The sequence below is a fragment of the Nomascus leucogenys genome, chromosome 12 (genome assembly GCF_006542625.1).
Source record: "Nomascus leucogenys isolate Asia chromosome 12, Asia_NLE_v1, whole genome shotgun sequence".
NCBI classification, from domain to species: domain Eukaryota; kingdom Metazoa; phylum Chordata; class Mammalia; order Primates; family Hylobatidae; genus Nomascus; species Nomascus leucogenys.
This window is the reverse complement of record NC_044392.1, coordinates 39,230,670-39,257,944: the sequence shown is the minus strand read 5'-3', so window position 1 is coordinate 39,257,944 and position 27,275 is coordinate 39,230,670. Positions and strand designations below refer to the sequence as shown.

At 45.1% G+C, this 27,275-nt stretch overlaps 1 protein-coding gene across 5 annotated transcripts in view; it reads left to right on the top strand.

Annotated features, from left to right (window-relative positions):
- The window catches only part of LOC101175742 (carboxyl-terminal PDZ ligand of neuronal nitric oxide synthase protein), a 364,946-nt gene that overhangs the window by 317,185 nt on the left and 20,486 nt on the right, over positions 1–27,275 (top strand). For 3 of the 5 annotated variants that reach the window (XM_030824048.1, XM_030824051.1, XM_030824050.1), the window contains 4 exons: positions 4,818–4,959; positions 16,139–16,305; positions 17,913–18,089; positions 26,342–26,507. In XM_030824048.1, the coding sequence (XP_030679908.1) occupies positions 4,818–4,959; positions 16,139–16,305; positions 17,913–18,089; positions 26,342–26,507 (652 nt within the window). Of the gene's footprint in view, positions 1–4,817; positions 4,960–16,138; positions 16,306–17,912; positions 18,090–21,838; positions 21,881–26,341; positions 26,508–27,275 lie in introns of all 5 variants that reach the window. The other 2 variants (XM_030824046.1, XM_030824045.1) reach the window with 1 other exon arrangement.

Below are 27,275 nucleotides of genomic sequence, written 5' to 3'. Positions count from 1 at the left end.
CCTAGGGTTGTGGGAGAAGGAGCTGTGTCAGCGTGAAAAGATGGGTAGTCTGAAGAAACATTGCTGTGTGTATAAGGTAAGTGTATACAGTTTTAAGCTTCCTTTCCAGCTGTATTTTCACAAAATTGCCTGTAATTGACACTCCCATGAGCAGGCTCTCCATCTGGAGCTAAGAGCCACTCTGAGGTTAGACATCCCTTTCCAGCTTTGAAAACATCAAAGCAACCATATCCAGCCTAATCTTGACAATGAAGAGCCCACAAATGCTTTTGGGCTGCTAATAGAAAATGGCTTTTGGACGAGAAGATTTGATCCGTGTGGCAAAGCACTTTTAGGGGCTTGTGTAAAACTAAACTGGATTTGTACAGAAATAATGCAGTATAATGATGCTTTTTTAAAAAAAATCTAGTAAATTCCAGAGAATGGCCAGATTTTGGAACTCAAAAAGGCTGCCTTCTCAATGTTCCACTTGTTTACTCTTTGTACCTCACTGCCTTCGATCTTTAAACCTCCGCTTTAGTCTCCAAAGGCCTGTATGTCGTCATGAGGTGGGAGCAACTGCTTCACTGTGATCTAGAAGACCCACAGACAAACATTCATAAAAACTTCTGGAAGAGATTCTTTTTAAAGCTGCTGTTTACCACAGTTCTCCCTCTTGGGTGCAGACATGGCTAATTAATGATAAAATCCCAGCGTGAGTGATTCTTGCATTTCAGGGTTGAAGGCAGAACCAGTATTCTTGTCCAGCAGGCCAGAAGGTGGGGTAACTAAGTGGGGTAGGCCTAGCAGGCAGGAGCCAGCATGGCTGTGCAGAGAGCAGATGGTGAAGACACAGCCCCTGCCAGGCACAGGCTGCCTTTACTGACCACCTTCAAGTAATCACCTCCCTAACGAGGTCCCCGTATAGAATCCTCTAAAAGTAGACTTTTTAATGGTGAAGCAAGGAAAGCCTAAAAGGCCAAAGGACATCAGAACTCACATAGCCACTTATGAGTACAGTGAACTGTTTAGCCCCTTCTGACTCCTGGAGTGGTAGATAGGAAGGGCAATTCTTTCTTTTATGTGTATGTATGTAGTCATTCTGTAAAACAGTTAGAGTAGCTTGATTATGTGTTCCAGTGCAGAGGGCTCTTTATAAAACATGCTACCGTGTCTTTTTACTGTGAATAGAAATATAGCCTTCACATTAAAGGAGTAAAATAAAGGATAAATTAAACCATTTAATTTATTAATTTAATTATTAAACCGTTTACCACTCAGTAAGATCTAGAACTCTTAATGCAACAATTTCCTCACATATAGAAACTATCATACTAGCTCAGACCAAAGATCCACTTGGCTCAGGAATTTTCCTCTGCTGCTATGGTGGAGGCTATGCTATCTGATGCACAGCCTTTTGGATGTTAGCATACGTACGCAAGAGGTGATTCCCTTAGTCACTTTATGTTTCTATAATGATAAAAATAGTTCCACCTTTCCTGCACTGCTTTTTCTTTTCTGTCTTAATTGCCTCTTGGTGCAGTGAATTCCATAGTCAGGATAAAACATTTCTTGAGCATTTATTGTATGCCAGGCACTGTGGTAGGTGCTATCATATATTCAGTTTTTCAGTGCAGTTATAGAAATACTATAGAGAACAACTGATGGAGGGAGGATAGGAAGGAAATGGGAGGCTGAAGGATGGGATGCCCTTTCCAGCATGGGGAAGGCAGGACCAGTAAACTTAAAGTCTGCATTTTCTAATTTTTCAGGAGAATCAGGTAGAGGCTAAGGTCAGCTGCTGATCCTAGTAAAAAATATTAGTAAAATGTAAAAATGAAGTGTTACCAATATTAAGCATTAAAACCAGCCCACTTCCTTACAGCCACTTTGGGCTTATAGATGGTTGAACATGTGAGTATGTTCCACATGTTTGTCCTTGATAAAGGTGGCAGAATAGAGATTTGAGCTGGTGTCTACATTCTTAAGATGCTCAGTTCTGAGCATATCCCATCATCCATTGTCATCTTGTGATGACTGAGAAATACAGGTCCTCTGTGCAGTCATTCTCCCACCACCTTTATCCTGTTATTTAAATCTGAGGGATTCCTTCCAAAGATAAATTTAGAAATTTGATTCCTACCCCTGTCTAATCCCATAGATCAGGGACATTTGTTTGAGGATCTTTAAATTTTTAGTATCATCTTAAAAGCTGGTTAAAGGAAGTATCTGTGATTTACAGAGATGATGGAATTTGTAAAACGTCCTCCTTAGGAAAACCTGAGATGTTATAGGAACAAACTCAGTAGTGAATTTAGAATTTTCTGTATAACTGTATTTTAAAGGGGGAAGCTGGGTCTGTACCCTGGGAATGATACTGGTGGGAAAAGACTAACTCAGTCTTTGCAGATATTTATTCAGTATGAGATATCTGGGTTAATTCATGTAAGAGAAGAAAGTAATGGAATTAAATACTTAATCTCTACATATCATTTGGACTTAACCATATTTTATTGTTACAACCTAAAACATTTACCTTTTTTACCTTTTGTAAAGATACCTGGGGGAGCAAAATAGCCCAAGAGTCAGAGAAGAAAGTAGAGGAAGGTTTCTGTATAGTGGACACTGGGTATACGTGGTAGGCAGAATAAAGTCATACCTAAGGTTTAGTAAACTAGTAATGAGCTTTGCTGTAGACGATTAACCATAGGCAGTCTGCTCTTACTCTCATAAAAGGAATAGGAACCAAAAAATCTCAAGGCCCAGGGGAATAACACTTTCGGATGTAGGAGCCTTTACTTCTCCCTTTTCACCTGAGAGTTAAGCTTCCTGGCACAGCCTCCTAAGCACAGCACAGCTTGATGGCTAAAGGAAATGTAGAAAGCTGGAGTGTTCCTGGCCCACATTTGTTAGGGACTGTGTTTTCTAAATCACACCTTTTTGTGTGTTTTGGGAGTGGGAAATGTAGGGGCTTCTTGCTTAGGACTGATGCCTACTGCTTCTCAACTTCCTGTGCAGTTAGAACAGTCATCTTACATACTGCAAGCCTATGGTATGAGAAGGGGCCTAAGCCTGCCCTGTGGACACAGGAGGAAATTAAGGGTAGACATAGAAAACAGAGGTTCTGATTCACCAATGGGTGATGGTGGACCCCACAGAAGTTACCCATCTCCTCGTGCTTCGCTTAAGGTTCTTATCTCCCAGAAGTGTCAGGATATTTCAGGTGAGAGACCAATGGAGAATATCCCTGGAGTTAGCCTAATGGCTAAGAAAGGTTAGAGCTGTAAAACAATTACTTCTAGGAGTAGATTTGAACTGAGGAATATAAGGAGCAGTAGAGTTGACTGAGATCTCAAATTGACATGTAGATGATAATTAGTCAAGATGCCTTTTCACATTAATATGGATGCTCTGGCCTGAAATAAGCAGAAGGAACATAGAAATGACTCCAGGCTTGAGGAAAAGCAATTGTAGAAGTTATACCCAGCAGAGAATGGACTACAGCAGTTGTTCCATACACAGGGTTCCAAGGTCCCTAGGAGTTCATGAAGATAGTAATAAGAAAGATGAGCTCATTGTAATATGAGCTTCATTTATGCATTTCATATTACAATTAGCTCATCTTTTTTATTACTACCTTCAACAAGGCCTTCTAGACTTATCAAAACAACGGATATCAGTTATGTAATGTAATACCAGCTACCTCATGCTGATGAAAAGCCCTACTTGATTGCTGCCATTACCTGGGGTGGGGCGGGGGAGGTGGATGTGATTGATGGACTATATGGTGTCAACAGGTGGCCATGGCTGACCTGAAGTCAGATCATCCAAAACACAATGAATGTTAGACTTGAGCATAGGGTGACAATCACAATTAGATTAAATTGTAGCGCATGGTAGTGGGATGCTTGAGGCCCACTGAAGTAAGAGAAGCAGTGTGCTGAGCCCTTCCCAGCCTGAGCTCTGAAACTCTAAATAAACCACATCACTCATTTCTGTCCTTGAAAGAAGGCAAAAGCTGACATCATCAAACCATAATCAGTTATCCACCTTTGAGGCCATGCCCTGGAACCCCTGCATGTGGCTCTTCCTCACAGCCTGCATGGGTGGCCTAAGACTCTATATAGGAACAGTCTTCTTTGTCCTCTCTCTCCTCTCCTAGTTAAACGGTGGAATACTGGGAACTAGGGTCAAGTTCCCTTCTGGGGCTCTTAAAGCAAGAGATTAAATACCAAAACAAAAGAAAGGAAGGAGCCACAGAACAGACCCAAGCACGTGAGGTCTTTGGAGTAAGTCTGGGAAAGTCTCACCTTAGATTTAGTTGGCTGCCAACTAGTAGTGCTCCAGAGGAGCTGGGTGCTGAGCTTCCATTGGTTTCTGCTGTTTAGGCTGTGGCTTCCAAGCCTCATGTTACCACTGCCCTTGGTCTGCAGGAGCTCCGGGGAAACTCAACATTTGCAGCAGCATTCAAAAAAGGAAAAAATGATAGCTGAGTTCCTCTTAGTTTGATGGATCCATTGAACATTTGATCATGGCTGGCAAAAGATTCGGAAGCATATTGACTACTTGTGTTACACATGGGAGGGAAGAATTGGGGCTAAGTCCATAACTGGCATATTTGCTATCTGTCCTTTCAGTTGACTGTTTCAGAATTGTGGTGACAGTTTCTGTTTTCTGGAGTATTTCAGAAAGGGGAGATGTCTTTGCACTCATTTGTATGTGCATATCTGAATAACTTTAGATTTTTCTGTCTCTTTCTTTGGCTGCTTCATGAGTTTCTGTCCACATGCCCCTTGTGCATCCTCACCCACCCTGTTCTTCTCCTTTCTCCTTCCCAGAGCCAAGCTATGAGAATCGTTCGGACGGTGGGGCAGGCCTTTGAGGTCTGCCACAAGCTGAGCCTGCAGCACACGCAGCAGAATGCAGATGGCCAGGAAGATGGAGAGAGTGAGGGGAACAGCAACAGCTCAGCGGACCCAGGTAGGCACTGCGGCTTCTGTGGATGTGGGTGGGGAGGCAGTGCACACAGTAGGCTCCGGTGGATCACTGCCCTGACCCCCAGGCTGTGAACTCATTTTAAGAAACATTTTATTTTTTCCGTTTCTCTCTAAATTCTAGATTCTCTTTAAGGAACACATATTACTTTTATAACAGAAATTAAAGATGTTTAAATTATTAAATGAAGAAGTATTTAAACTGGATATCAGGGAGAGACAGAGCTGCTATACTACCAAATCTGACTTCAAAGAAATTTTCAGTAAAAAAGCACCCCCATAAAACAAATTAGAAAGAACATAAATTTATAATTACCTAGTTTGTTTTATTAAATTTCTAACTTCTGTAGTTCTATAAGCCCTCAATACGGATAGTGTTTTAATATCCCCAACTTTCAAGCCTCATTAAAAGTCAGGAAGGAGGCCGGGTGCAGTGGCTCAAGTCTGTTAATCCTAGCACTTTGGGAGACTGAGATGAGCAGATCACTTGAGCCCAGGAGTTCAAGATTAGCCTGGCCAGCATGGCAAATCCCTGCCATGTTGCCTTTATTTTCTACTAAAAATACAAAAATTAGCCAGGTGTGGTGGTACATGCCTATAGTCCCAGCTACTTGGAAGGCTGGGGCAGGAGAATTGCTTGAACCCAGGAGGCAGAAGTTGCAGTGAGCCAAGATTGTGCCACCACACTCCAGCCTGGGCTACAGAGCTAGGCTGCCTCAAAAAAAAAAAAAAAAAAAAGTCAGGAAGGAGACAATAAATGTGAAAAAATGCAGTATGAGCAAGAAAAAGAGCAGGTAAAAAAAAAATTGTTTATGTTAATTTTTAACATGGGAAACCCAAGAAAATAAACTGAGAACTATTAGAAATAATAAGAGAATTCAGCTAGAAAGTCAAAGTTCAATAACACATACAGATGTATCTGTGATTTTCATATATTCCAAGAACAGCTGGTTAGAAGTCATAGTGGAGGAAAAAAAATTCAGTAAAATAACAATTAAAAAAATAAGATACTTATGAATAATCACAATAAAAATGTGTTTGTTTCCTATGCAAAAATCTTAAACAAATGGAAAGGCATGCCATATTCTTGGATGGGAAAGCTCAACATCATAAAAATGTTAATTCTCTCTTTATCTATAAATTTAACATGACAATACAGATTTCTGACAGCAAAAGAGACACCACAGTAAGCTACAGTATTCAAAACTCATGGGATATAGCTAAAGCAGTGCTCAGAGGAAAATTCAAATGTTCAGTTATTTACATTAACAGATGACAAATCATGATAGTCAAATGAATTAAGCATCCCACTCAAAAAGTTAAAAAACAACAAAAGAAACCCTAGTCTGCAAATGGCAGCATTGCAAAGTGGCTCAGAGAGAAGACCCTTGCTTTGCATTGTAGCTGCACCAGTCACTGCCTGTGTGATCTTGGGCAAGTTCCATAACCTCTCTGTGCTTTAGTTTACTCTTCTGAAAAATAGAAATAGTAGTAATGTGTACTTCAGAATTATTGTCATAATTAGATAAACTGATACTTTTAAAATGCTGAGCCTGGTGCTTGGCACAGAGTATGCACCACACACATGTCTGCTATTATTATTTTTAAGTAAATATGTGAAAATTTAAAAAAACAAGAATGGAGAAAATTCTGGAAAAGATGAACGATAGCTGAGGAGGAGTGGATTTCTGGTAAAACTGTACTTATAATAGGTAAAACTCATGTTCAAATAAGTGCCTGAATGGATCACAATAGAAACGCATATACAGACCCAGATGTGTTTGCAAATTTAGCATATGATAGAGGGGGAATCCCTGTGGAGAAAAATATGGAAATCCTTATTAAATTTGAAAATTCATATGCCTTTTGACCCCCAAATTTCCTTCAAATTCTCTTCTAAGAATTAATCCTAACGGTAGACCCATACAGGTGTGAAATGATTTCTATATAAGGTTACATAGCAAAGAATTTGTTATAGAACCAAAGGATCAGAAACAGCAAGAGGGAACTTTTTTGTTTTTTCTTGAGACAGAATATGGCTCTTTTGCCCAGGCCGGAGTGCAGTGGTGCTATCTCGGCTCACTGCAAGAAGCCCCGCCTCCCGGGTTCACACCATTTTGCTGCCTCAGCCTCCCGAGTAGCTGGGACTACAGGCGCCCGCCACCGCACCTGGCTAATTTTAAGAGGGAACTTTTAAATAAATTACAATACAATATGGTACGAATAATGGAATACTGCACAACTATTAAGAAGAATGAGTTAGTTCTCTATGAACTGATTTAAAGCCATCTTCAAGATATTTTGCTTACTTAAAAAAGTCAAAGTTTAGAATTGTGAATAAAGGAAAAAAATAGAATTGTGGGTATGACGTGCTACCAATTGTATTAAAAATGCATAGATTTAAATGCATGTGTATATGTAGGTATATATGTATACACATGCATGCACACACACACACATTTCTTATGCATGGAATATCTCCAGAATAGTACACAAGAAACTGGTAACTGTGGTTCATCCTGGGAAAAGGAACTGGGTGGCTGAGGTGGCAGGAAGATTGGCTTTTCACTGTACTTTTATAGCCTTTATACTTTGGATATATATTAGTTATAAATCTTGAAAACGTGACATTATTTTCATCCTAGTGCTCGGTTTCTATGTGACTAGAGGGAATTACTTTACTTCTCTTTTGGCTTACTCATTTCTATGAAGTAGTAACATTCTCTTGCTAATGACAGCATCTCAGTGATCTTGACTCATAAAATATTATCACACAGATGGAGCCTTGCATTTTGTCATGTACCCTTGGCCAGTCTCAGTTTTAGCAGGCCATAGTACGAATGTGATGTAAACCTTAAAATTTTTCCATCTCTGTGATCTAGGGCTTAGAGATAAAACAGAGAGATAGAAGTAGACTTTGGCGAATATTTTATGTATCTCTGCTGGTCAATTTTTAGAGTGCAATGGTGACAGTTTCCTATAAACCTAATATGGAGGACACATCAGACCTCTAGCTGGTTGCTTGGCTCAAAGAACAGAAACCAGTCTGCTCGTTTCTGAATTGGAGGATTTGCCATAAGAACTGCTAGCTGGAGAAGATTGAAGTCTTACGTTGTTAACTCTTCTTTGGTCATGCCCATGCCCTGTTGGTGGCCTGATTGGCAGAGAGTCACATCCTAACTCTCAAAAGCTTTTAAACCCACAGTCAGATCGGCAGCCAGTATACACATGTACAAAGAAAGTTTAACCAAAAAGTAAAGGATATTTTCTCCGGTGAAGACGCCTATTCCTGGAGTCAAAGAGGTTGGACACAGAGAGGATGCCCAGAGATTGAACGTTTGAACACTGTTATTATCACAGAACAACCATCAGAGGAATTTAATGTAATCTCCAAGTACTTAATCAGAACCTGTCACTCAGCTGCTGGCCACAGAGGTCAGGGTTATATGGTCTGGCCAGGTAGAGAGAACCACCTGGATAGCACTTTGTGTAAACAACACCAAGGGCTAGATCTTATTTCCCTTTTGCAGTGGGAGCTGCTCTCTCCTTGCACTTCTGGCCCCTGCAGTGGTCTGCTGGGTGGAGCAGGTTTGATGTGATTCACAATTCCCTGGGGACTCAGTGGGGATTCCATAAGGATCACTTCCTATACTTTTCTTTCAGTCCTACTTCCCTCACTCCTCCCTTGTTCCCTGAGCTCCTTTCTGCCCTGAACATGTAGTAAGTATCATGGACTTTTCAGCCACAGTCAACGCTGTTCCCTCTGCCATGGGTCCCTGCCTTCACCTCCATGCAGACGTCTTACTCATCCTTCAAGCCCAGCACTGTCTTCTGGGAAGCCTGATTTTCAGCTCCCACTCTCATTCAGAAAATTTAAACCCTTTTTTTCTGGGTTCCTGTGTTTTCTTCACTCCTGGCTGTTGCCGTTAACATTAACATTTAGTCCGCTGTGTACCAGACATATAGCATAGCATCCTCTGTCTTTCGTGGAGTGTGAGCTCTGGGAGGGTAGGGACTTCCTAGCACAGTAAAGACTTGTTGAATAAGCTGACAAACAGAGTCAGTGAGTGTGGCAAGGAGTACATATGTTTTAGTCATTGTCAACAAGTGTTTGTTAAATGCTTACTGTATACCAAAATGAACAGAGATTAAGTAGAGATTTCAACTTTTAAGCAGCCCCTTTTGATGAGGAATGGTGACACTTGGTGTCAGGGGAGCAGGTAGAATTGAGGTGAGACTGGGAGGCTGAGCAGAGTATTGATGAGAAGGTGGTGACGGTGACCATGGCTACAAATAGAGGCCAGTGTGGTCACACTCCTTGATTGTAACAGATGGTCAGCTTGGAAATAACAGGCATACTAGCTATGTTTCTCTCTGTTTTATATTACCTTTTTGGAGATAGTTTTCCCAAATCGCATTACTATACGTGAGACCTCAGCTGCTTGGCTTCCGTATACTACTCTTCCTAAGAAAAATGGAATTGATATTCTACATGAGGAAACATCTGGGTCTATTCTAGAAAAGCCCATCGGGCCCAGTATAGTTTCTTCAAGGTTTACGATGTCCAACAGAGCGCTGAGTCTCTGCAAGGAGATCAAGCATGGGCTGGATGTGTTAAATAATATAAAGGGAGGCAGCAAGGGCTCTTCCCTGCTTATGTAGGTGAGGAGAGGGCCTGTGGGGTGATGGAAATTGTGTTAGGGACATATAAAGAAAGAGAAAGACAGAGATGGCTCATGGGCCTGTAGAGGCTTGGTAAATCCAAAATTTGCAGGATAGGCAGGCAGGCTGGAGATCCAGAGAATAGTTACAGTTTGAGTCTGAAGGCTCGCTGCTGGCAGAATTCCCTCTTCCTCCAGGTAGGTCGGCCTTTGCTCTGTTAAGACCTTCAACTTTGCCGGGAGCAGTGGCCCATGCCTGTAATCCCAGCACTTTGGGAGGCCGAGGTGGGCAGATCACCTGAGGTTGGGAGTTCAAGACCAGCCTGACCAACATGAAGAAACCCTGTCTCTACTAAAAATACAAAAAATTAGCTGGGCGTGGTGGCACATGCCTGTAATCCCAGCTACTGGGGAGGCTGAGGCAGGAGAATTGCTTGAACCCGGGAGGTGGAGGTTGTGGTGAGCCGAGATCGCACCATTACACTCCAGCCTGGACAACAAGAGCGAAACTCTGTCTCCAAAAAAGGGGGAAAAAAAAAGACCTTCAACTGACTGGATGAAGTCTTCCCACCTTAAGGGGGAGTAATCGGCTTGGCTCAGAGTCTACTGATTTAAATGTTAATCTCACTTAAAAAAATACCTTCACAGCAACATCTAGAATAATGTTTGACCAAATACCTTGGTATGGTAGTGGCCTAGCCCAGTTGACACATAAAATTAACAACCACAGAAATGAAGAGACAGAATGGCACGATGGAGAGAGAGTTGGAGCCGTGGGCTAGACGAGCCACTGACGACTTGGGTTCCAGCACTGGAGCCACTGGGACTTGAATCCTGACTCTACCACCTTTCAGCTGGCTAATCCTCAGCAAATTTCATGCTCTCTCTGGAGCTTCGTTTTTTCATCTGTCTGGTATTGTGAGAGAATGTATGTAAAGCAGCATAGTGCCTAGCATATAATATGCTCTCCATAAGTACCCACTGTTTATCGAGTTTTCTAATGTTATAAGTACCCACTGTTTATTAAGTTTTCCAATGCAGACTCCAGAATACATGACCTCATCTGTTCAGTGAGGGAGCTAGACAAGGCCTCTCCAGTACTGATTTTATGACAGGTCCAAGTGAAATGATTAACTGGACGCCCTCTGGTTATTGTGTAGTGCCGAGGCCATGAGGCTAAACCATACTTTGAGTCTGAGCATTTGGAATTAGCATTTGGTTCTGGGATTGGAAATGTTTTCTTATCAAGGAAGGCTGTTTACTGCCTAGCCCATTAGTCACTTCCTTTTTACAGCCCCACACACGTTTTCACTGTCTATAAGCTGCTAGGAATGTGTTTCTTCTTACTGTAAATGCTTCTCCCAGAGCATTTTTGACTCTACTAAGATTGTTGTCTAATGGGGCACCTTGAGCGCCCAGAGTTGAACTGTTGTCTGTTGTTTCTTTTTTACGAGAATCTCACTTTCATGTTTGGGGGCTTTTCATTTAGTGCAATGTTTATCCTTCCAGTGGAGCTGCCCCACCTGACATGTCAGCAGGCCCTCCATTGTGCAGAAAAAACATGTTTACTCTGAGGAGCTGGAAAGTGCTGTCTTGTCACGTCTTTGCACCATTTTCAGCGGTGCTTTCAATGATGTTGCTCACTTTCATTGTGTGCCTCTTCCCTCTCTCCCTCTTTGTGTCTGTCTTTCTTTCCTCCCTGTTCTTACCACTGTTCCCTCCCTGGGGGAGTTTTATCTTTTGTATCATTTGGCAGCAGCTGCCCTTGGCCATCCCTGGGACTCCGAGCCAGGTGGGGCCACTGCCCCTGTGGCACTTGCCCTGTTGTGCCCTATACTGCTTCTCTGACTCCTTCTGGAGAGGGTTTCCTGGGTGAGACCCTGTTCCCCTGGAGGTGACCCTCCTCCCCCGGCTGCAGACAGTCCAACATGGGAAAGGGCTTGGAGCCTTTTGGTAAAATAGACCTTTTTTGAAAATAAAACTTTTTTTATTTAATGTGAGAAAAGTACCTAACATCTACTCTCTTAGCAAAGATTGTGGATATATTATTATCTAGAATCCTCGTGTCGAACATTAGAGTTCTGGCCTTATTTATCCTACATACCTACAACTCTGTATCCTTTGACTTACATCTCTCTCTTCCCTGCAATTCCTGGTAACTACCTCTTAGTTATGATGCTAAATCACTTAATACAGGTTGAGCATCCTTAATCTGAAAATCCAAAATCTGAAATGCTCCAAGATCGGTAACTTTTTGAGCACCAACATGACACCACAAGTGGAAAATTCCACACTTGATACCTTTGCTTTCTGATGGTTTCATGTACACAAATGTTGTTTCATGCACAAAATTGTATAAAATTACCTTTGGCTATATAAGGTGCGTATGAAACATAAATGGATTTCATGTTTAGACATGGGTCCCATCTGTAAGATATCTCATATATATTCAAATAGGCAACTCTAACATCTGAAACACTTGTAGTCCTAAGCATTTCAGATAGGGATACTCAGCCCATACACATAAAACTAGTGCAGTGCCTGAAGCATAGTAAGTGCTGTTTAAGTTTAAGCTGTTATTGTTGCGGTTTCAAGGCAAAAAGTGGCCATTTCAAGCACTTTGGGACTGAGCTTGTAACTCCTTACTCATTTGACGGTACCAATCTGGCTAAACCCCAATTCTACGTTAACTCAGGAGTATCTTTCATTTTCGCCTGGTGACACTGAACAGCACTGGAGAAAACTGCCACCCACACACCGATTACACGTTTGTGATCCCCAAACTCAGCCAGGGCTACTTCACCATTCAGCAGCCCTGCTTGTCCCCAGCTTCTGTCTCAGTGGACAGTGACCTTCTCCTGTCACCTGCCTCTGCATTCCACCTCCATCTCACCTCTTCTGGAACTTTGAGCAACTGGTTATCTCATGCTCCTGAATCTTCACCCAAATTATCTGCTATTGCTGACTTTCCCTTCCTCGCCCACCTGCAGATAGATAAGGTCGGGTCTTTCTTATCTTAAAAGCAGAACAAAATTAAGCCTTCCTTGTCCCTGTATCTCCCTCCGACCCACAATCTTATCTCTCTCCTTTCCCTGGTAGCCAGGCTTCTTGCACAGCTTGTCTGTACTCACTGTCTATTTTCTTATTTTCTCCCACTCTTTCTCTCCACTCTTGATATCTTTTCAACCTCCAGTGATCTGGTGTCTGCTGCCCTGCCAGCCCTTCCTGAAGCTACCAGGCAGGGGTTCCTAAGGGCCGCCTTTCTCTGTAGTGCTCAGCCCCAGGACTGAAGTGCACCTTTGCAGCTTCTGGGGCACCCCCACCCCACACTCCTTCCCTCTTGACTCTGCTAGCTGCTTTTCAGCATGCTTTGTAGGCTCTGCTTCTTCTTCCTCTTTTTTTTTTTTTTTTCTTGAGACAGAATCTCACTCTATTGCCCAGGCTGGAGTGCAGTGGCATGATCTCAGCTGACTGCAACCTCTGCCTCCTGGGTTCAAGCAATTCTCCTGTCTCAGCCTCCCAAGTAGCTGGGATTACAGGCATGCAACACCATGCCCAGCTAATTTTTGTATTTTAGTACAGATGGGGTTTCACCATGTTGGCCAGGCTTGTCCCAAACTCCTGAGCTCAGGTGACCCACCGACCTCGGCCTCCCAAAGTGCTGGAATTATAGGTGTGAGCTACCGTGCCCGGCCTGCAGGCTCCTCTTCTACCTACACTTTAAGTGTTGGAATTTCTCCTGGACTTGCCTCTGGTATTTTTTTTTTTTTCTGACATTCCATGATTTCAACTAAAGTTTATCTTTAGGCCAGGCCTTTTTCCTGAACTTTCCATTCATGCACTATAGTAATCTACACAGCCTGCCATAATAAAATGCAATAGATTGGATGGCTTCAACAACATTTATTTCTGACAGTTTTGGAGGCCGAGAAGTCCTAGATTAAGGTGCCAGCCAATTTGGTTCCTGGTGAGGACTCTCTTCTAGCTTGCAAACAGCTGCCTTTTTGCTGTGTCCTCACATGATGGAAAGAGAGGGATCTCCTACATCCCTTCTTATAAGGGCATGAATCCCATCATGACGACTGCATTCTCATGATCTAATTACCTCCCAAAAGCTCATCTCCAAATGCTATTACATTGGGGGCTAAAGCTTCCACATGTGAACACCAGCATTCAGTCCATAACACCCAACAGCCTAATAGGTATCTCTACTTGACTGTTACACAGACTCTTACAATGTCAACAGGTTTAAAACTGAACTCATCTACTTACCTGCAATCCTGCTTCTCCTGGTTTTTTCCTATAGGATGCCATTCTCCACTCAGTCACCTGAATCAGATATTTTATAACCCCACCCCCGCCCTGACCACAGACAAGCAAGCCCTGTGATTTCTGCCCCCTGATGATCCTTCAAATCCATCTCTTCTCCATGTTATTGCCATTGGCTTCACTCAAGCCCTCATATTTTCCACCTAGAGTATCGCTTTCTCTCATTGCTTCTGGATCTATCCTCCATACTGTATCTAGAGTGAAATTTTGAAGGATGAAAATGTTTTGGTATTACCTGCTTTCAGTCCCTCAAGATAAGATGCCGACTCTTCCTGGTCAGGTACCTCTCTACGGGACCACTTGCATTGCCTGACATGCCGTGGACTTCCTGCCTCTGTGCCTCTCTGCCCCTGCCCCCGCGCCCGGCCAAACCTGAGAGATTTTCTGATTCCACCTGGGCTTCTGGCGAGGCCCTGTCCAAACCCTCTGTGTCTGGGGCTTCTTAGTTCTTGTTATTAGGATCTCCAGGGATGGGAAGTAGATAAGCAGCCTTCTCCCGCAGCCTGTTCTCCTGTTTTGCTACCCTGACACTACATTACTTACTTTGTCAGTATTTATGGAACACTTTCTCTGTGCCAGAGAAACATTTTTAGGAAACATGAATGAGACACAGCCTGGCCTCAAGTCTGTAAGGGAAGATTGATGGCCAGGCACATCCAATATCATGTGCTAAGTGCACAGAGCACTGCAGGAGCCCAGCTTCTCCTGATCACTGACAGAAATTTCACCCTGCTTTTTCCTGCACAGGCATGGAGAACCAAACGCTTAGTTCCCAGCACCACCCACCTACCAACCCTCTATCTCTCAGGCTAAGCCCCCAACCATCAAGACGGTCACTTCCGGGTGCAGGGTGTGGTAGAAAGCAGGCGCTCCCTGTGCTCCTCGCCTACTGGCTGACCAAGGGGCAGAAGAGCTTCCCCTTCCCTGCCCCCACTAGCCGCAGTCAGAACCATCTTTTCTGTGAAACACCTTTGCAGCCCTTCACAGGACTGTCTCCTCAGCTCCTGGAGTAGCCAGGAAGAAAACCAAGCCCACTGTTTACTTTCTAAATGCCAGGCTTGTTTCCCTTGATGACTTGTGTAGGTTTGCATAGGAAAACTTCTTAGAACAATTTGTTCTATGAGGCAAGCACTCAAATGGCCAAGGCCTGGTTGCCTCGGCTAGCTTCAGCACTGGGGCATCAGCTCTGTGTCTCCTGCTTTACATCCACCTGTTCCATCTTATAAGTGGTGCGTGGTCTCTGAAAACTCATGAGAAATCTTATTTAAAGATGGCAGTAATTAACCTAATTGCAAATATAGAAAATGAAAATATTTCCTATGAAATGCCCAGGAGTTGTCAGATGTTTTTACAGAATCCCAGAAATAGGATCAAGGAAGGAAGATAAGTAAGAAATAGCAGGGTTTTCATACATTGGTATTAAGCAGTATGCTGTGCCTGTGGTTACATATTAAATAAAGACATGGCCATTGTCTTCAGTGGAAAGGAAGAAATGTGGGAAGTAGAAAAATTAGATAAGGAAGCATGGAAAAGCAGCCACCCCATCTCTCTCCTCCTCCCTGTGCCACTTCCTGCAGGCCTCTTCCTGGCTTCTGCTGTTGGTGAGAGGATCAGGCTCTGAGGGCTGGGAGATTGACACTGTGTTAAAATGCGGCTTCACATTTCCCTGCCTTATTCCTCAGTCATGGAACCCTACCTGTCCATCTAACTGAGCCTCTAATTCTGTAGTTAAAGAAACAGGACCCAGAGAGTGAGGTGATTTGCTTCTTGTCCAGCAGTTCGTTAGGGGCCCAACCTCCTCATTTCTGGACCCCCGGGCCAGGGCTCTTTCCCTTGGCTGCTTCCATTCCTGAGCTGCGATGACATGGAGATGACCAGCATCCCCTTCTTCCAGTGTACCTTGTCAATATATGCCTGTGAACCTGGCAAAACTTTTACATCCAGGCTTGAGGAAGTATTGCTTTTGTTTCTGGACTTTGAAAAGATACTAAGATGAGAACATCTTACTGGGCTGGAAATGCACTTTAAAGTACTTGAGTGAAAAGATGTGTGAAAATGTTACAAAGCCAGTGGCATCCCTAGGCTCGATATGCCTGAAAGCTAAAGTATTAGGAAAGGAGGACTTTGTTCTCGGTGTTTTCATTCTCTTCCCTCCCTCCCATGTTGTCCCTGCAGGCCGCCAGCTCACTGGAGCCGAGAGGGCCTCCACGGCCACTGCGGAGGAGACTGACATCGACGCCGTGGAGGTCCCACTTCCAGGGAATGATGTCCTGGAATTCAGCCGAGGTGTGACTGATCTAGATGCTGTAGGGAAGGAAGGAGGCTCTCACACAGGCTCCAAGGTAGGCAAGAGATGGCCCATCTGTGTGATCTGCACACGTGTGCCCTCAGGGCATCAGTCGCTTCATAGCCCCTGCCAGCTCAGCTTCCGAGTGAGGCACTCCATGGCACAGTGGCAGTGCCAGAGCACGCTTTACCGCCTTTCAGAGGGTCTGACTTCCAGAGGATCTGAACACTAGATGCTGCTGCAGGCCAGGATGCTGTGGAGCTGATTCCTGACACACACCGCCCTCCCCAAATCCCACCAATATTTGGTCTCCTACTCCCTGGCACCCTCTTCCCTTAACAGCATCTCATCTTTGCACAGTATTTTGCAAGGCTCACTCTGGCGCACACACACACACACACAGACTCCCCTGTGAGTTAGCTAATAGAGCAAAGTCAGTTTGGGCCCGCTCTGCCTGCAGTAGCGGTGGTATACCTTTGGTAATTTCTGTGGATAGCACTATGGAGTCTGGAAATTGGCCCACTGGATGTTAGAAACTGAGAGACCCCCTTAGTCATCATCAGCTCCAACCTAATATCATATAGGTGAGATGACTGCAGCATCTGGGGGTTCCTAATGTGATCCAGTTAAGAAACGAAGAACTTGAGACCAAATTCCAACCTGAAGCCTGGCCTTATTAAAAATGTTTTAAACCCAGAAGCAAAATTACTGACCAATAGCTCTACCCTTAGATTCCCAGGCGGTTTATATCACGGCACCTCTCTTTCTTTAACATTCATATCTTATCTCACATGGAGGTTTGGAGGGCAGTTTGGTTCTAAACTAGCTGCCTGACGTTTCCTTTGGAACCAGTTTGTCCTCTTCAAGTGGAAATAGCCCTGTTTCACTGGGGGCCTTCCTTATGTATGTCTGAAGAAGTCCTCACAGCAGAACTGCCAGAAACAAAATATCTTTCCCTGCCATGGAATTCTATGAATCGTAGAAGCCATCTTGGTAAAAATGTCCACAGGAGAGGGAGACAGAAGGAAAGGAGGGAAGGACACAGGAACTTCTTTCATCTAACAGGATCTCTCCAGATCATTATATATTTTAGGATCCAAACTTCTTTGCCGATGGTTCTCACCAGAGGCAGTGGAGGGCAGGAGGTAGCCCCCTCACATGGCCCCTTCCTCCGGGACCCAACTCCACACTTCTCCCAACAAGGGAGAAGGAACATCTCAGACCCTGGAGGAGGGAGCCCTAAGGACACAGCAGAGTAGAGGATTGAAGCTGTCTCCTTCCTGTTATCATGGTGGGGTGGACGGAAGCTATGTTTTCCTGAAATAGATTCTTCTAAGTCTAGAACCTCAAGGAACTCAGTGACAGGGTATCATTGGAAGCGGTGGGCAAGAGATGGAGCAGTATCAGCCATCAGTCTCCCATCATGCGGGGTCAGTTACCGAGGTGTCCCCCTACGATTTTCTGACTGTGTGATATCAACCCAGGCAGCTACACCACTTCCTTTCTGGGCCTCTACTCCCATTTCCATTGAAGATATAGTGCTGTCAGCTTATGGGTTGTAAGTGCGCCAATTTGCTCCTCCTGAGTGCATGCCAAAGAGAGGGAGGCCCCTCAAGATGGCTCCTGCCACGTGTCATGTCCTGTCTTCTCCTTCTCCTCCAGGTTTCGCACCCCCAGGAGCCCATGCTGACAGCCTCACCCAGGATGCTGCTCCCTTCTTCTTCCTCAAAGCCTCCAGGCCTGGGCACAGAGACACCGCTGTCCACTCACCACCAGATGCAGCTCCTCCAGCAGCTCCTCCAGCAGCAGCAGCAGCAGACGCAAGTGGCTGTGGCCCAGGTTCTCCTCAGCCTCCTCCCTACTTCACAGGCTCCACTCTCATGGGCTTGATGCACCTTCCCTAGCGAGGGGCTCAGGGCAGTTTTAAAATCTAGGGAGTCATAAGGAATCACTCATGCTATTGGATCATTGCTTGTTGGGGAGTGGGGACAGCAGGAGGGGGATAGATGGGGGATGCAGTTGAAATGGAGAGGCACATTTTGGTTTCCCATGTATCCCCTGCTCTGAGCTGGGCTTGGCTGGCTTGGCTGAATGTTGTTAATGACTTGAACTGACCAAGGGAAAAGATGCACACAATTCCACCCTTCCTTTCCTGCCTTATTTTCCTGACGTTTGGGGTGGAAAGTGATGCCTTTGGAGTCAGAACAGTTGTGGCTTTATGGTACCACTCTTAAAACAGCTTAAAGTATGAATTTGTGCCAAACACCGTTGTAAAAAGATTACTACCCTAGTATCCCAGTCTCCATGTCTATGACAAGTTTCCCAGCCTTCATTATGATCTACTTATTCCAGGCAGTATTTGATTGGAATTCATTATTGTAGGATTTAACTTACAGGAATTCAGGTGTATTATTTGAGCCGTAATGAAAAGAATTGGCTTAGATCTCAGAATCAAGGTGGCGTTTGTGCCCCAAAAAACTTGTTGGGGGGCTGCTACATGATAGGGGAGGGTGAGCTGATTTCCCTTGCTGCTTTCAGCAGGGATTCCTCCCGTTTGCTTTCTATAGAGGGCGCTGTAGTCCACATCTTTCTTGGGAAGTCTGAGCTTCCTCTCTATCATGGGCACTCAGGGAATGGTGAAGACATTCATTCATACCCAAGGCTGAATCCTGAGGCGAGAGGCAGGATCAGGGCCTGATGAGTGCATGAAGATCTTAGGAGAGGGGGCATTTGGGGCTTGGGAGAATTGGTAAAGGATCTGGAAAGGCAGCCTGCATCAACATTCTAAATTTGCTTGACCAGACTGTTGACCACTTAGGTTTTCTGCATTCTAGAATGGCGGGGAGCAGACTTCTCCAGGAAGCACTTATTGCTCTCTGTTATGTCTTCTGCTTACTCTTGTCCTGGCTCTTGAGTGGACTGAATCATCCAGCCAGAGATATCCTTTCCACCTTTCCACCTTGAGGAGGCATCTGGCAGCCTGGCCATAACAGGATCTGCTATGACTCAGGGTTTGAAGAAGACCTTCTTGTAACACAGTCTCCTGACCTGGGCCTGAGATGCAAGGCTCATGGATGACTTTTGCAGCCAGGTTTCAGGAGAGTAGAGTCAATGGGACACAGCTCTCGAGTTATTGGAGTCTTTTTTAAAAGTCTTACCATGAAACAAAAGGATATCTCATGATGCTAGGAGGATTTGCAGGTGTTCCCAAAACAGCAACGGAGAGGGGGAATGTCATTAATGGCTTCTTATATTTGGAGAAAAAAATCATTTCTCTTTGTCAAATAAAAGAAGCCATCTCCTATAGTTAATGATGGCATAGCAGTCTGAGAATCCCCTCCTTAGCGTGACGGTTGACAGGAGCACAAAGACTAAGCACTGCAGCATGGGTCCATTCTCAGACTCATTTCATTTCTACAAGTTTCCCATTGAATACAGAACATAATACTTTTATTTTGCAGCGTATCAATTGCCAAGTAATTATTATTTATCTAAGAATGGGCTTGATGCATATTCATGATATGATTTTATCAGGGAGGCATTTGAATTCGAAGTCACTGCTAAGTACTAGAGAGAAACTATTTGCAAATGTGTAATCCACACAAGAGTGTTGTGGCAGTGGAAGGAAGCATTCAATCTCCAAAGCAACAAGACATGTGACTTACCACAGGTCTACCACAGTCAGGATGAAACCTTAAGAGTAGTTTTCTGGCATAGAATCAATTGTCAGTCTCCATGGGAAATCCTGCCCTGGCCCTGTTTTAATTGCATCTCTCCTAGAAGACAATGAATCTAGGGGAAGGAAAGGGTGTGGTATTAGGGATTTGCTTCATGAGCCTCTCTCGGTTCTAGACATGTCCACAGGCTAAGCACCCTTAGCCTCTCACTCACTTGGTATCTGTTGAATATAGTTGCCCTGCTTGACTCTCAATACAAGCAGTGTGGTGATCAAAAGGCCACCATAGTGCATCTGTGTCCCACATTGGTGAGACGACTTCAGGGAGAGTCTTAGGCTTCCAAAATCATCAGATAGGACAGGATGTTGGAGTCATCTGATAGGTTCTTGAACATACTCTTGTACCTCTGTCTGCCATGCCCATCTGTCTCTGACTACCTTCTTTCTGTTCACATCTTGCTTTTGCTGTCCAGGACCACAGCAGGGATATTGTACATTTCAGCTGGCTTTCAGCTCTCCTGTCCTGCAGATGGATTCAGTCCTAAACTGACCTTCAGTTAGAGGTTTCTCTGCACACTGTTCATTCTTCCACTTTGTTTGTAGTGTTTAATTCAAGGGCTTTTTATTAGTGTCTGTATCCTTGGGTAAAAACAATTACGTAAGATGTAGCTGGATTAATAGGTGGGTCTTCTTGGCGTCTTTCACACATTTGAAATAGACCAAGTATAGCAAGCTTGGTTTCTCTACGCGGGTGGGGCTGATTTCACTTCCAGCACGAGGTCAGCTCTTACTTGTTCTGTCAGACTCTATTGCCACCAAACTGCAAGGCTTCTGTCTGTCTTTATTAAACTACCAGCAGTCCCCAGAATTCCAATGAGTAAAACTGTGACCTCAGCCTTTTAGGTGGGAATAGTTTCCTTCTCTCGGAGAGCATCCAAATCCTCCTATGTTGTTCCTGGATAAAAATCTAAGGATAAAGACAGTTTCTTGCAGACAAGTGTACCCTTGATGTCACTTGTTGCACTATTTATGTCCCCCCCGACCTCCACCACCCCCATTTCTTCCCACAGACCAGTCTAGTTCTGCTGTTGCCATGGGGACCAGGCTTAGGTTTCCTTCGCAGTGTCCTGATTTGGTCTAAGACCACAAGACCTCTCCCAGCCTCACCCTAAATTGGTTCTGAGCTGGTCTCAAAGGGGCCCGCCCTGACCTTAAAGGTATATGGGCAAAGGTGATATTCAACCGACTCTTAAGTATTTCCAGGTTAGACCTCAGTGTGTAAATAGTGAATACCCAAGTCCCTCTGACCACTCTTCCGACCCAGCATGAGGCTTGCCTGGCTGCACTAGCTTCCTGCTTTTAGGTGAACCAGAAGTTCAAGGGTGTGAATGAGAGTATGGCTAAGCCTCGAATCGAAGCTGGGATGTAGCTGGCACCTGCATGGCCATGGGCTGGGCTGACATAGTCTCAGAACTGATCTGGGCACTGTGGCTGATTGGCAAGTGTTAAGTAAGCCAGGTCTATTCACAGTTTGCCAATTCCTGGCCTTGTTCATGAGGAAAGTGTTAGTACAGTTCAGTATTGCTATTTAAAGATTTCTCCTCTACCTGCTGCCACTTCTGCTTGTTCAGGAACAAGGAATTGGTTATTTATGCTTCGCAATCATGTATGCTGTAGTTACAGGAACAGTGCTGACAAAACTCTGCATCCCCACCCCAGGCCCTCTATTTAGCATCTGTCCCTGTGGCTTCTCCCAGTCCCCAGCACCCTGGCGTGCACTGCCCAAGTCCCTGCCATGTGCATGCTGAGACAGCGGCGCCTGCCTCTGCTTCTGTGTCCAGTGTGTGGTGGGGCAAATTGCTCTGGTTCTCTCCACTGCCATTTCCATGTGCCTGCTACTCCCTAACTTCAGCCTGGCCCTGCCCTCACTTCTGATGGAGGAGCTGGAGTCCAGGCAAGTAAGCTGGAGAGTGAGGGGGCTAATGGTCTGGTGTGGCTGGGTGGGTTGAGGGTGGGTTTCAGAGTTTGGGAAAGCAGTGTAGAGCTGCAGGGTGCAGGGCTGAACTTTTGTGTGTCATGATGAGGCCAGAGTGCAGAGCTGGACATCTGAGCCCTGGCACTCCGGGCATGGCCTTAGTGTCACATCACTCTGTGCCACATCACTGACTTAGTATGTAAGTACAACATTCGTTGCCAAAGACAACACAGTGCTGCAAAGGAGACACTAATTTGTACCTTTCCTGAAAGAAATATGGTCTACTTTTACAAAAGGGGCTTAATTCTTTGAAAGAAAAGCGTGCTAAATACAAAAAAATATCCCATCTGGTGGGGAGGAGGTGGTGCTCTCTGCCCCTGTTGTATGAATGGGGAAACAAAGCACAGAGGGCTGTAGCAGTCTGCCCAAACCAAGGCTTCACATAACGCTGCCTCGTTTCAGTGCTTCAAGTTTGAGCCTACATAGTTATAAAACTCTGTGCCTCAAAGATAAAAGAAGTCCAGGCTATTTTGTCTCAGTGTGGCCTGGTTTGGGCTCTCCTGCAGCACAGCCTGCCACAGCGTGAGGTTTGAGCCTTATGCCCAGTACCACTTTTGACAGCTGCAGAAGCAGAGGGCTCATTAGTGCTGGCTCAGGCAGTGGCAGCAGCGAGTGCTCACATATTCACAGGACTTGAAAATACCTGAAATAGTGTAACTGGGTTTACAGAGGTAAAACTCTTATTTAATCTGGTACAAGCAGCATTTTCTCATGGCACTTAGTGCCAGTGGATCTGCGATGGGAAGCATTTGAGTCAAGGGTCTTCTTTTAGGTATTGCTGGTACTCCACCATTGGAACTTGGGTACCTGCAAAAAAAGCTTTCAACTTTTTTCCTGGCTTCTGTAAGAGGGGACTTTTCCTTCACCCTCAATTCTAATTCTCTGACTTCACAATGAGAAACTGAGAGTTTTCTTCAATGAGCCATTAACAAATTGCATCTAGTACTGACCACGATATCAACCTGGATGTGGAATTATCAACTGTCTGAGCCTCAAGCCAGTCCTCTCGGTTGACAGATGGAGAAACTGAGGTCCAGAGAGAAGTGAGTTTTCTACAACTGCCTAGGGAGTACCCAACAGACAAGCACTCCAGCTCCTGGTCTGGTGCATTCAAATGGCCTGTCCTGTTGGGATGTTCAGACTGGGAAGCAGGAAACTGACTCTGGGCTGGCCATGGTGGCTTACACCTGTAATCCCAGCACTTTGGGAGGCCGAGGCAGGTGGATCACTTGAGGTCAGGAGTTCGAGACCAGCCTGGCCAACATGGGGAAACCCCATCTCTACTAAAAATACAAAAATTAGCTAGGTGTGGTGGCAGGCACCAGTAATTCCAGCTATTTGGGAGGATGAGGCAGGAGAATCGCTTGAACCCAGGAGGCAGAGGTTGCAGTGAGCTGAGATCACGCCACTGCACTCCAGCCTGGGTGACAGAGTAAGTCTCAAAAAAGAAGAAAAGAAACGAAACTGACTCTGCAGCATGTGTGCAGAGAGCCCTCAATAAGTGCCAGTTAGAGGTATGCAGGATTCTCTACTTTCTTTGTTTATATCCACCAAAAGACTTGTTCCACATTTCTCTCTGGTTGGTTTGGTTCCAAAGAAAATGAAAGATGAATAATTTAGTAATTTTATTTGCTCAGTAGGTTCCTTTTGATGACACTCTTTGTTGGGATAAGTAACGGTACTCATAAGTGCGAGATTAAGATTACCCTTCTCTGAGGCTTATCTGTGGGCTTCCCACAGCAGTTGTCCTGTTCCTTAGAACCAAATAGATTTGGGAGACCCCTAGCTGAAATTTCTCCATGCCTCTCTTTCCAAAGAGGAGAAAACCTTAATAGCCACCCACCGTCTGACATCCAGATTAAAACATTATTGACATTTCTTTCCCTGTTGAGTGGATATAGGAAGAAACAAACTCAGTTTCTTCCTCCTATACTGTCACAACATACTTCTATGACCAAATGTATGGGGCTTTTTCCCACACACCAAGCAAGCAAGCAGTTCTGCCGACGACATACAGTGTCCTCTAACTCAGTTTGATTCTGATACTATCTACCTGGAAGCAGCATCAGATCCCACAGTTTGAGGGCTCAATCCCACAAGACGTCCCCCCATTTCAGACATCAATCACAAGTAATAGTTTGTCACCTACACCTCTGACCAATTGGCTATAAATTGGTGTTCCCACTACCCTCTCCTTGGACTCAACTGATTTGCTAGAGCGACTCACAGAACTCAGGGAAACACCTGCATTTACTGGTTTATTTTAAAGGATATTATAAGGGATACCAATGAACACCAGATGGAAGAGATGCATAGGGAAGGGTCTGTGGAAAGGGCGGCAGAGCTCCCATGCCCTCCCCAGGTGCACCACCCTCCAGGAACCTCCAAATGTTCAGCTGCCTGGCAGCTCCCCAAACCCAGTCCTTTTGAGTTTTTAATGGAGGCTTTATTATGTAGGCATGATTGATTACATCATTGGCCACTGGTGATTAGTTTAACTTTTAGCCCCTCCCCTCCTGGAGGTTGGGGCATGGAACTGAAAAGTCCCAACGCTCTAATCATACCTTGGTCTTTCCTGTGACCAGCCCCCATCCTGAAGCTTCCAGGGCTTCCCCAACCACTAATCATCTAATAAGCATACAAAAAACACTCTTACCACTCTGGAGATCTCAAGGGTTTGGGGAGCTATATGTCAGGAAACAGGGATGAAGACCAAACATGTATTTCACTGTATCACACCTGTTCTCACCCCTCCCCAGATCTTCTCTCAATTAATATGAGACAAAAAAATGAGTCTGACTTCTTGACCAAAATCTCAGTTCTGTCCTTAGCAGCTTTATGGAGGACAGATTTACTTTAAATTCCTTAGGCGTTATGTCCCTGTGGCTCCACTCAATTAGAAATAGGGTCAACAGCAAGGTCAGGGCCTCCAATCTGGGCAAGAGGGAGGCAGCCACTGTATCCACAAGAGTAATTATCTGAGTGCTCATTACTGGTAGGGGCACACCCTGGGCCAGCAAGTCACTTGGCCAGGGGTGGCCAACTGTGAGGTAGCACTGCCCTTTACTCCCTAAAATTGTGAATCTCTTTGGAGCAAACTCCTCTTCAGAAATTTGAGCATTTGTTTTCTGAGCAAGACAATCAGCTAATGCTTTCAACTCCCCATCCATCTTCCTGCATCCTCGTCCCACCTCTCCTGCCCCCAGTCACCTGGCTCTGTCTTTACCCACACCATGGTTTTGGTACAAGAATACCCTTTTCCCCATAAGCTACATTGGTCCAGGCCATAAAAATTCATTAGTTCCCTTTCTTCAGGGGCCTTCTGAAACCCTCCCTGGAGAACCCTTTATTCACTTCTTTGCACAAGAATCATATATGTGTGAACACTGATATTGGCCTTCTAACTCAGTTTCTTCAAACCAGGGTCCTGGTCTGGTTGCCCCTGTCTCCTCCCACTGAGTTTTATCTCCACATAAGTATTGCTCACCAAGAACAGAGCTGTTGACACCACTGGGCCTCAAGCATGCTGAATGCATCGCTGCCGGCTGCTCTGCCTTAAGAAGGTTGGAAATTGATGAGGGTGCCACAAACTGTTCACCTCAGCCCTTCTGGACTGGTTGGAGGAGGCCCTCTCATGAGTCAGGCAGCAAATGTTTGACCCCTACCAGGTGGTCCTGGTAGTATGTGGTATGAATCATGGTCCTAGATGTCTGCCATAGCAAATAAAAAGGGAAGACAGGGAAAGAAGCTGCCGCCTACAGAGTGGCTTGATGACAGCTGCCTCACTAATTTAAAAAGCCATGTGTAGTGCTTCCTGTTTCTCACTATGTTTGGGTGAGTGGGGGAAGGAGAAAGATTATATGGGCTCTGTTGTGACACTGTTCTTAGCCAGTGGGTCAATAGATGAGTTTTGGTTTTGTTTTTTAGAAGACGGGATGAGAAAAGAGTGCCCCCTTCCACCTCCAACGTGGCATGCCATACTAGGTGCTGAAGGAGTTCTCTAAGCAGGGATGGAGCACCATGCGTTTGTGTGTATATGTGCACGTGTGTGTGTGTGTGTGTGCGTGCGTGTGTGTGTGTGGCAGGGCTAGGGGGTCGATGGCTCTTTCCTGCCTCTTGCCCTTTGTATGGGGCCCAGAGTGGTACCTTAGTGATGCATCATGGCCCTCCCTTAGGACACACAGCTTCACAGTGCCAGTGAACCCACTCCTTTTGGCTCCTCCTCTGGAATGATAAGCCCAGATGCCCATGAAGGGCCTCTTCTTGAACTGAATGTGGAGGGCATCTCTGGTACCGGCCATCTGCCAGCAACTCTCATGTGCATTCATGTCCCTCTCTTCTCTCTGTCCTGTCTTCTCTGCCACTGCCTCTTCTCTGCAGGTACACTTGCTGAAGGACCAATTGGCTGCTGAGGCTGCGGCGCGGCTGGAGGCCCAGGCTCGCGTGCACCAGCTTTTGCTGCAGAACAAGGACATGCTCCAGCACATCTCCCTACTAGTCAAGCAGGTGCAAGAGCTGGAACTGAAGCTGTCAGGACAGAACGCCAGTAAGCCAGTGCCCTGCCCAGCCCCGCTTCCTCTGTGAAGGCTCTGGAAAGAGTGTCACTTTCCTCAAGTTTTTGGTGGTGCTTTCTTGGACCCCTGACCTGCCCCTATATTCCAGCAGAAAACATTGGCAGCTTTGTTTCCCCATTAGTATACTTAATGAATTACAGAATCACATGCCCAAAGGAGATCTCGGGTGCCTTCTAATCCAGGCCCAGGGCTGGACTTTGAATGTCTCCGGAATCACTGCTATGTGCTCATCCAGTCTCTATTTGATAGGGGCTCAGGTACTCTATGTTCTAGGGCAGCCCAATTCTTTCTCAGAGAGCTTTTGCAATCAACATACAGTATACTCGGCACCTATTGGGTGTCATGGTCTCTGTGAGCTCTGTGGGAGACAGCAAATTGTTTCTTAGTTTACTATTCTGCGCTATGTATTTCAAGACTCTGTCACATAGAAAAAGCTGGGAGCAGTATATCTGTTCAGTGGATAAGGCAGTAGAATCACTGGCTGCACCGCTCTGCTGGGCAGTGGCAGAGGTTGCCTGGCCCCTGCTTGAGAGGCTGTCTCTACACTCAGCACCCCAGGGCTGGACTGGGCAGCTGTAGATTGCAATACATTTTCACGCCTTCCTCTTGAGCCTTTCCGTGGGTTGTATGCAGGCTCAGAGTGTGTGTGGGCTGTGGACCAGCAAATACCCATTGATCACATATTGTGCCAGAAACTGTAATGTAATTTTTTGCATGTGAGCTCATTTAATCCCTGTAGT